The 9,558-nt window shown below is 61.2% G+C and overlaps 1 protein-coding gene across 5 annotated transcripts in view; it reads left to right on the top strand.

Moving 5' to 3' along the window:
- The window catches only part of EVI5L (ecotropic viral integration site 5 like), a 29,708-nt gene extending 22,826 nt beyond the window's left edge, over nt 1-6,882 (top strand). For all 5 annotated transcript variants that reach the window (XM_039857989.1, XM_039857952.1, XM_039857978.1 and 2 more), the window contains 8 exons: nt 730-870; nt 2,619-2,747; nt 4,321-4,461; nt 4,556-4,711; nt 4,818-4,964; nt 5,048-5,143; nt 5,227-5,322; nt 5,474-6,882. In XM_039857989.1, coding sequence (XP_039713923.1) covers nt 730-870; nt 2,619-2,747; nt 4,321-4,461; nt 4,556-4,711; nt 4,818-4,964; nt 5,048-5,143; nt 5,227-5,322; nt 5,474-5,752 — 1,185 coding nt within the window. In that variant the 3' untranslated portion in view covers nt 5,753-6,882. The remainder of the gene's footprint in view (nt 1-729; nt 871-2,618; nt 2,748-4,320; nt 4,462-4,555; nt 4,712-4,817; nt 4,965-5,047; nt 5,144-5,226; nt 5,323-5,473) is intronic.
- Nucleotides 6,883-9,558: the final 2,676 nt, after the last annotated feature.

The raw sequence follows: 9,558 nt of genomic DNA, 5'->3' as shown, positions 1-9,558 counted from the left end.
ACACACACACACACACACACACCCCGCCCGTTCTGGCCCCTCACGCTTCTCTCTGCTCTTACCTGCAAGGCCTGCCATCTTCTCCCGCTACTCTGCTTGTGCTGTTGCCTCATCTTGAATGGCTTTATCTGGAAGCTTCTGCCTGCCACCTGGTGGCTCTGAGCCTGGAACGAGGGGCACACATTGGGGGGGTGAGGGAGATGACGCTGGTGGGTAGATCTGGCAGGTGGAGGACCCAGGGTCCAGGACTGGAAAAGGCAGAGTGTATTCCACCTCCTAACCCAGCCTGGAGGAACCAGCCCTCAGCGCCCCCAGGCCCCCACCCTCGCCAGCAGAGCCAGGCCTCTGGCGTGCCCTCATTTCTAGACATGTTTCTCCTCTCCTGGACAGAGGCCAAGAGCCAGAAGCTGGGAGGTTACAGCTGTCCACTGCCCTGGCCTGGGGCTCTGTTTTTCACTTATGCCTCACAGAGACTGGGCCAGGTGTGGCAAGATGTCTTCCTCCAGGCTCCTCCCCGTGTCCTGTACCTGCCTGCCCCCATCCACGTCCCCATGCCCCTTGGAGCTACCCATCCCAGGCTCTGAGTGCCAGAGGCTGCTGCGCCCCTCTCCCACACTGCCTCTGCCTCTGCCCTCTCTGGGCCTTCTTCTGAGGTGGGCTTGAGGCAGGCTTTGAGGTGTGAGCAGAGGGTCACTCCCCCCTCTACGCCCCCCGCCTCACTGTGCTCAGGGGCAAGTGACACGGGCTCAGGAGGCCGAGGAGAACTACGTCATCAAGCGGGAGTTGGCGGTGGTGAGGCAGCAGTGCAGCTCAGCTGCGGAGGACCTGCAGAAGGCGCAGAGCACCATCCGGCAGCTGCAGGAGCAGAAGGTACCCGGCCGAGTAGGCGGGGCCGCTGTGGGTAGGCCACGCCTCCGCCTCCCACCCTCTGCCCCGCCCAGCTGTTGTCGGAGCTCCTGAGGAACTGGCTGGGGACACGCCTTCCACTTTCTAACTGGGCATGGGGGGAGCACTCAGAGCCGAAAGCAGATTCTCCCCCAGCCCCACGGCATCTATTAGTCCCAGATTCGGGCAGAAGGTGGGGGTTAGCGGGAGAATCCTGCGGTTTCCATGTTTCCACCACCCTCTGGGGTGCTTGGCCTGCCATTGAGAGCAAGACGGTCGACCTCCTCTACCTCTGGTCTCAGTGTGGAACCAGCCTGTCCCTGCAGGTGCCCCTCTTTGTCACAGGCATGTGGCCTTGACACATGGGCCTGGCCTCTCTGAAATCTACAGAGCTGTTGGGCTTCCCCAAGGGCCTGCCATGCAGGTTTGGAGCTAGGACGAAAGACAATGCAGGGGCTCCCTCCTCCAGTGCCCAGGACTTTGCCCTCAGAGGACTCTGGGTCTCTGAGGTACATGGGTCTGGTCTGTGCCGACTCCTCTGGGCTGGCGGGGTGGCGGTTGAGGGGGCAGTGCCATTCTCTTGTGGGGTCATGAACTCAGTGGTGGGAGGGCCCATGGCTAGAACACTGTGCAAAGAATCTGCTCCCAGAGGGGGCTTTTGGAACCTTCCTTTGGCTCTACCTAGCAGGCTGCCTTTCTTATCTGATGACCTGCCAGCAGTTGTAGCCCCCAAGCTCAGTGTGCAGGGGTGTGCACATGCCCTGGAGCTGCAGGGAAAGATGCTGTAGGCATCCCAGACCCCTGCAGTCCGGGCCTGAACCCAGCAGAGACTGGCGGTGAGATGGGGTCCCTGATCTGGAGAAAACACAAATGCTCAAGAAATAATGGGGCAAGAGAAGGAAGAGTCGTTTGCTCAGGGTAGGGCCCAAAGCCCATCTGGGCAAAGGGAGGGCCACTGGCACCCATGTATCTCAGAGACCCAAAGTGGTCGACGGCAGCAAGCAGGCCTGGGCAGCTGGGCAGGGGACCAGTGGAGAAGGGGGTGGTGGCCTGTGATGCTGGGGCAACCTCCCTGAGAACTGCCCCACCAGGCCACCACGGCAGTGAGATGGGGAACCTGCTCTGGCCCCAGGGGCTTTCCTTACCCACCAGCCAGGTCTTCTTTATTGGGCCTGGATGGTACCTGTCTAAGAAGTCTCAGCACAGAGCAAGAAAGTACCCAAGCAAACTTTCCCCATCCTTTCCTGTTTTGAAATGGTGGAGAGAAGAGAGATGAAAAAATGGGCAGGAGTGCCGAAGCCCTGAGCACAGCCTTGCCCCACCCCCGCCCCTACCACGTGGCTGGGCCGCAGACCACACAGCAGGAAGAGTGCCTTGGAGAGTCCATCCTCCACCCCCACCCCAGCAATCCTGGGAACCAGCCATTGGCATCCCTTAGGAGTCATCCGGAGGCCATGAAGGTCCCCTTCGGAAGGTTTCCTGTGTGTGGCTTTCCCAGGAAGGAGACTAGGCCGGGCCATCAGGGTCCCCATGATGGGGTTCAGCTTTCCTCCCACAAGGACAGAAGGCATAGGAAGAAGATCCAGAGTTTTTCCTCACCCTCCTCTCTACGAGGAGCCTGAGCCCCTCTCCCAGTCCAGGGGCTCTGGGGGATATAGGGACAAGGCCTGGGCTCATAGCCAGCTGGCAGGAAGGCTGCCCACCCTCAGCTGAAGCCCTCCACCTGCCCTCAGGATAACCCACGCCTCACCGAGGACTTCGTGGCCCACCTGGAGACTGAACTGGAGCAGTCTCGGCTGCGCGAGACAGAGACCCTGGGGGCCCTTCGGGAGATGCAGGACAAGGTTCTAGACATGGAGAAGGTGCGACTGGGCGGGTGGGTGTTGGGGAAACTCTGAGAAAGGGAAGATGGGTGCTGCTTGCATTTAAGGGGGTACATGACCAAGCCTGAGCCAAAGAGAAGGGGCTGCCAGGGGTAACAGTGGGGGGCGTCCTGGAATCAGGTCTCCTCGCCCCAGCATTCCCCGAGGAACCCAAGACTGCCTCCCCATAGTCTCTACAGGAGGCTCTGGGCAGGTGGGAAGTGGGCCCCTCGCCCCTAGACCTCCCCAAGCCCTGGAGATACACACACACACATCAGGCACGCTCACTCTCATACACCAGGCACAATGCCAGCAGTGTGGTGGCTTTCTCGGGCTTCCTGGACAGCTTGTCCCACCCGTGTGTCCTTCCCAGGCCCTGGGTTCCAGGAGGGAAAGAGGAGGAAGGAAGGCCCAGCAGGGCTGCTCACCCACTCCCACCTCCATGGAGACATCACCTAGTGGGGTGACCAGGGGCCATCCTCTCCTGCCCTAGGCCTCCCGGGTCCCTCTCTAGCTGCTCTCACACTGACTCAGTACTGACGCAGCTTCCACGGAGCTGCCAGAAAGGGGCGGCAGGCCTCACTCACTCTGGCGGGAGCCTGTACTCTTGAGTGCCCTCCCAGGTGTCTCAGCCACAGCCTCGGTGGGGCCATTAGCCTCTCAGTCCCCGTCAGCCAGCCCAGATCTAGGTTTGCCTCTGCCTCCCTCAATACCAGAAGGAAATGTGCGCCCATTAGGTCAGCGGTCCCCAACCTTTTTGGCACCAAGGACCGGTGGTCCTATGAGAATCTAACACCTGATGATCTGAGGTGGAGCTGAGGCGGTGATGCTGGTGCTGGGGAGCGGCTGCAAACACAGATGAAGCTTTGCTCACTCGCCCGCTGCTCACTTCTTGCTACGCGACCCAGTCCCTAACAGGCCACGGACCGGTACCGGTTTATGGCCCGGGGGGGTTGGGGACTCCTGCCTTAGAGCTTGCTGCCTCCTCCCCTGACTCCCAGATCCAAACAAGGGTCAGCGAGGTCCTAGGGTAGCAAGCTGGATTTTGGTCCAAGAGGCTGGAACACAGATCTCATCCCTGAGCCCTTGGGAGGCCAGGACAGGCCTAAGCTGGTCCTCAGTGGGTTCCCAAGAAGAGGGGCTGCCTGGGTGGAGGTGGGGGACAGGGTGCCGAAATCCAGTCTTCTCAGCTCCTGCTGGGGCAGGTCCTGGGTCTGGTCGTGGGTGCTGCAGGAGTGGGTCTCAGATTCCCTCACCCAGCTTGTCTGGTGTCCTTAGCAGTAACATTTATGGAGGCCCTACACTTTATGGGGTTCCTCTAAGCCAGTCCTGTGAGAGAGCAGGTGCTGTTCTTACAGCCATTTTACAGGCGAGGATCTGCAGCTGGGTCGGGAGACAAGGTCTGCGCCCCTCTGGTCTGGTCCGCCTTCCCAACATATCCAGGGTGCACCCTCTTCCAGCCAGGCTACCCAAGGTGGAGCCCAGAAGAAATAAGGGGTGGGGGCTCGGCCTACAGGAAGGGGTGCTGTAGCTGCCGGTTGCTCTGGGCTCTGAGCACTCCTGTCCCCCTCAGAGGAACAGCTCACTGCCTGATGAGAACAACGTGGCTCAGCTGCAGGAGGAGCTAAAGGCACTCAAGGTGCGGGAGAGCGAAGCGGTGGCCACGGCCCGGGAGCTGAAGCTGCAGCTGCAGGAGCTTTCAGACACCTGGCAGGTGAGGGCCTAGCCAGAGGACAGGAAGCAGTCGTGCAACCACGAAGTCCGCCGCCCTCGGGGCTCCTGGGCTGACCGCTGGCCTCTCCTGGCAGGCCCATCTGTCCCGCGGCGGCCGCTGGAAGGAGTCTCCGCGGAAGCTGGTCCTGGGCGAGCTGCAGGACGAGCTGATGAGCGTGCGTCTGCGCGAGGCCCAGGCTCTGGCGGAGGGCCGTGAGCTGCGGCAGCGCGTGGTGGAGCTTGAGACGCAGGTGGGCTGTGGCCGCGGACGCGGTCTCGAGGAGTGACTTGGTGTCCACCGTCAGCCCCTTGGCTAGGCCGTAACCCCTGCCCATCCGTCCTTTGTTCCTTCCCCAGGACCACATCCACCGCAACCTTCTGAACCGCGTGGAGGCAGAACGCGCGGCGCTGCAGGAGAAGCTGCAGTACTTGGCTGCGCAGAACAAGGGGCTGCAGACGCAGCTGAGTGAAAGCCGCCGCAAGCAGGCGGAAGCCGAGTGCAAGGTGCCCCCCTCCCGGGTCCCGCCTCCCCGCCCCCTGCCCCGCTCCGCCTCGCCCTTGACCCGCCCTCTCCCCCCTGCCCTCAGAGCAAGGAGGAGGTGATGGCCGTGCGCCTGCGGGAGGCTGACAGCATGGCGGCGGTGGCCGAGATGCGGCAGCGCATCGCGGAGTTGGAGATCCAGGTGAGTGGTTGGACCGGAGCGCGGGGGCAAGGGGATGCCCGGCCCGGGCTCTGCCTGACCCTCGTGCCCTGACCTGCCGGCAGAGGGAGGAGGGCCGCATCCAGGGCCAGCTGAACCATTCAGACTCATCGCAGTACATCCGTGAGCTCAAGGACCAGATCGAGGAGCTGAAGGCCGAGGTGAGCGCGGGAGGGGCCTGAGAGCCCTGTGTCCTTGGCCTGTGGACCGGGCGTCAGCGCCTGGGGTGCGGGAGAGGAGAGTGCCTGGCGGCCCAACTCCGTCCGCGGGCACGTGGGTCCACGCCCCCAGCGCACCGGTCCCCCGCCCCAGGTGCGGCTGCTGAAGGGCCCGCCGCCCTTCGAGGACCCGCTGGCCTTCGACGGGCTAGGCCTGGCGCGACACCTGGATGAGGACTCGCTGCCATCGTCCGACGAGGAGCTGCTGGGCGTGGGCGTGGGCGCGGCGCTCCAGGATGCGCTCTACCCTCTGTCCCCGCGCGACGCGCGCTTCTTCCGCCGTTTGGAGCGGCCGGCCAAGGACAGTGAAGGCAGCTCTGACAGTGACGCTGACGAGCTGGCCGCGCCCTACAGCCAGGGCCTGGACAACTGAGGCCCTGCCAGTGAGCCCGGAGCCCGGGGGCCGTCTTGGGGGAAGCTGGGGCCACACTTACCAAACTCCACGTCCTTGATGGTTGGCCCAGCCCGAGGGCAAGGCCCAGCGCTGCAGGTTGCAGAGATCAGAGCTGGAGCCTGAGGATCTCAGGGTCCCTCGGCAGGCCCACCCTCCCCAGCACTGTTTAACCGTCTTGGTCCGGACCCCTCCAGGCCCAGTTACTTGGAGGGTCTGCCCCTCTTAACAGCAAGGGCACGAGAGGAACAGAGTTCCCAGGACTGGATGGCAGATAGCTCCCTCCTCCCGGCAGGCCTCCTTCTGGGCCAAGGGTGGCCCTCCTGGGAAGGATCCAGGAACTGGAGGAGGCCTGAGGAAGAAGGGTCCACTCTGGGCTAGACGTCACCACCCCACAATGCCCCTGGGGACCCTTGGCTGCTAGGGACAGATGGTCAGGCTGAGCTTTCCTGCCTGGTGCAGGCCTCATGGCCCCTTCAGCAGAAACCAAAGTCCCCTCTACTGTGTGCAGGGCCACCTGAGGTATGTGTGGCAAATGCGAACCAGCCTGGGCCCAGGCAGTGTCTGTCTCTGCTTCTCGGGGGCCAGGGCAGCTGCAAGGAAGTCACAAGACCCCTGTCCCTAGCGCCCCACATCTTCCTCTGTGAAACACTCCCACAACCCCATCTTGGCCAGTGATGGAGGGGCTCCCCCACCCAGACTAGCCTCCTCTCCAGGGGGCCCCCAGTTTCTACTTCCCTTCCCTAGGTCCCCAGCACCACGCTCCAGCCAGAGGAGTGTCGTCCCCACGCCTCCCTCCTCGTGGTGGTCCCGTGGTCTCTGCAGAGTCAGAGCCAAGAACGGTGCCAAAGTCCAACGATGCCACCCAGACTACTTCCCTCCCAGGGCCTCATGACCCTTGGGGCTGACAGTCTCAAGGCTCCTGGAGCCTGAGCAGCCTCACAAGCAGCCTCCCCTTCCCAGTCACCTGCTCCTCAGTGTTACAAAGCCTGGGGACCAGGGTGGGCATCACGGGGGTCTCCTACACTGCCCACCATCATTTTGCACACTGCCTGTTCACACTCCACATGTCACCCAGGCAGAGATGGAAAATAAAATGTATTTACACAGTCGTGGACAAGGGACACTGAGTGGGGCAGGCCTGGGGGTGAAAAGACCACAGGCAGCCTTGGGGCCCCAGCCCCATGTCCAGCAAAGCACTGAGGAGGGGAGTGGGCTGTCCTTGCCCTTGGGACCCTCCTAGAGGGGTGGAGGTCATAGCAGGCCAGCAGGAGGACCGAAGAGACACCCAGGTCGGGGTGCAGCATGAGAGAGGAAGGAAGGGCATTTGCTGGTGCAATGTGAGCGAAAATGTGGGGTTGAGAGAGATGGACAGAATAGGAGAAACAGGTCAAGGACTTTGGATGTCAGGCTCACAGACGCATCCTGATAGCCTGGCCTTTTCAGAATGGTGGCGTTGGAGATAGCCACTAGGTGACTCAGCTTGTGTGGAGGAGCGGCAGGGTCTCGAGATCTGGTTGCACTCATTCAGCGCACACTTCCTGAGGCCCTGGGGGTGCTCTACCCCATGCCTGGCTCTAAGGGGTCCCCAGGGTAGTAGAAGAGACAGACACCAACTTGGGGGTGGGGGCTGAGCCTTCATGCTCATGTGGCAAGTACCCAGTAAATCAAATGAGCAGGGAGATCAGGGAAGGTTTCCTGGAGGCAACAGGGTAGGGGGTGTTGGCAGGTGAAAGCCTAAAGGCAAAACACGGCAGGGACCAGCAGGAAGCACACGATGTCTGTGAAGAAGGAACAGGAGAGTTGTTGTGGCCAGACCAAGAAGAGGTTTCTCCAATCAGAAGCCAGCTTTTTCATTTCGAATCAAAGGCACCGGGAAGCCATGGAGGGCTTAGGAGAGGGGGACACCATCAAATGGACCAGTGTTGGGGGTCAGTGAGGAGGCCAGGGCAGAGACCAAACTGAGCTTGGCAGTAGGGACAGTGAATGAGGGTTCTCCTCAGGGAAGGGGACCTAGACAGAGTCCTTTGTGGGGTTTCCCATGGAGCTGAGGCAGAGTCCCAGCTGGTTGGTGGGGACAGAGCTGGGGATGGTAAAGGAAGGCTTTCCAGATAAGAAACTTAGTTGGGTCCAGGCAGATACCAGCCAGGCCCTGCCCCTCTGCACCCAGTGTGGTCCACAAAGTGTCCCCAACTCTTCTGGCTTCCAAGTAACAGGGCGGGATGCTAGTTATGCACTGGGACAGACAAATCCCATGAATTGTCCCATCATTCGACAGCTCCTGTGGATCTGTGTACCATTCCCATCACACAGATTTAACACTGAGATCCCAACAGTTGCTCTGTGCTTCTATTCTCACAGTGTGATTCCATCCCTCTGGCTCCCCAGGATGAGGCAAGGCCCCAGGAGAACTGTCAGGTTCTGCTCAGTTCCTTCCAGGGGGCTGGCCTTGAGGCTCTGGTTACCCAGCAGGTCAGGAGTCAGCCCTCACCTTTGGGCTTGTCTAAGAGTCTGGAAAGAAGTACCCCTGGATCTTTGCACAGCCCAGCTAGAAAGAGAACCTCTATAGTTTGCTACCGAGCTTGACAGAGCATATTGTGTGCCCCCCACCCCCGACACACACACACATGCCCGCATTGGCTCTCGGGTAGAGGTGGCATGGGCCCACTGGGACATGGCCAATTTCTCCTCGGACCCTAGGTTAGGAGGCATCCACGTCTGGGTTGGGGACAGGCAGGACGGGGTGAGCTGTGTCTGGCTACAGGGTGAACTATGGGGACTGGGTCTAGGGGCAGAGACAGGGCTGAGGGCCCAACACAGGTTCATGCTTTGTTCTTTTACCTGCCCTGGGGATTGTGATCCCCACCAGGCTTCCATCATTCTTTGTGTGAAGCAGGAGACCCTCAAGGAGGAAAGGCCTAGGGGTACATTTCCTGCAGGGCCACCTGGGAAGAAAGGCCTGGGCTACGGCTTGAGGAGTCCAGGGTCAGGGTGACTGAAGGAAGGGCAAGGAATTCTGATGGAGGGAGACAGATGAAGACATTGGTTGGCTCTGGTGAGGACCCCTGATTGTGGGGCACAGGCAAGGATGCCTGGCTGGAGGGGCTTGGGGAGAATACCCTAAGTTGGGGGGAAAGGTGAGGCCCATGGGTTGAGAGCCATAAAGGGGCATGGTGAGGACACCCTGGTCTCCCACCCAGCCTTGGGAGAGGCTGCTTCTTACCTACAGGCCCCTTGCCACCCTGTCCCCAGAGGGCCCTCCTCCCCATAGGTTCTTCTTGAGATTCCCAGCCTAGCTGCAGGCCTTCCTTGCACTGCAGCCTCCTAGGTGAGAGGAGGCAATAGACCTGAGCTGGGAGGCCCAGGAGGAAACCCAGCAGCGACTCCTCTCTGGCCCATACCCCAGGGCATGCAAGGTAAGGAGATGCAGACCAGGAGGAAGAGCACTCGCCGCAGACCCCCAGCAAGCCCTTCTCAAGTGTCTTTCCCCTGTCCCCAAGAGTGCCAGTTCCCCTGGCCTAGTGTGGAAAGAGCTCGGGTCATTCCTCCATGCTGGCCAAGCACTAACTCACCCACTCGGTCACGCAGCCCCACCTGGGTCCTCAGAAGCCTAATGTTTCCACCAGAATTCGGACAGGAAAAAGCCTACCTTCATGCACGTGGGTGGATACGCTGTGCTAGACTAAGGGGTACTGGGCATCCCCGGGTCCCATCCCAGCCCCTCCTCTCGCGCCCCTTCTTATCCTCAGGGAAGCCGGCCCACGCGACGACAGCAAAGGCGCACAGGC

Source organism: Pteropus medius, unplaced genomic scaffold (genome assembly GCF_902729225.1).
Source record: "Pteropus medius unplaced genomic scaffold, Ma_sr-lr_union100, whole genome shotgun sequence".
Classification (NCBI taxonomy): Eukaryota; Metazoa; Chordata; class Mammalia; order Chiroptera; family Pteropodidae; genus Pteropus; species Pteropus medius.
This window is presented reverse-complemented; position numbering and strand designations above follow the sequence as displayed.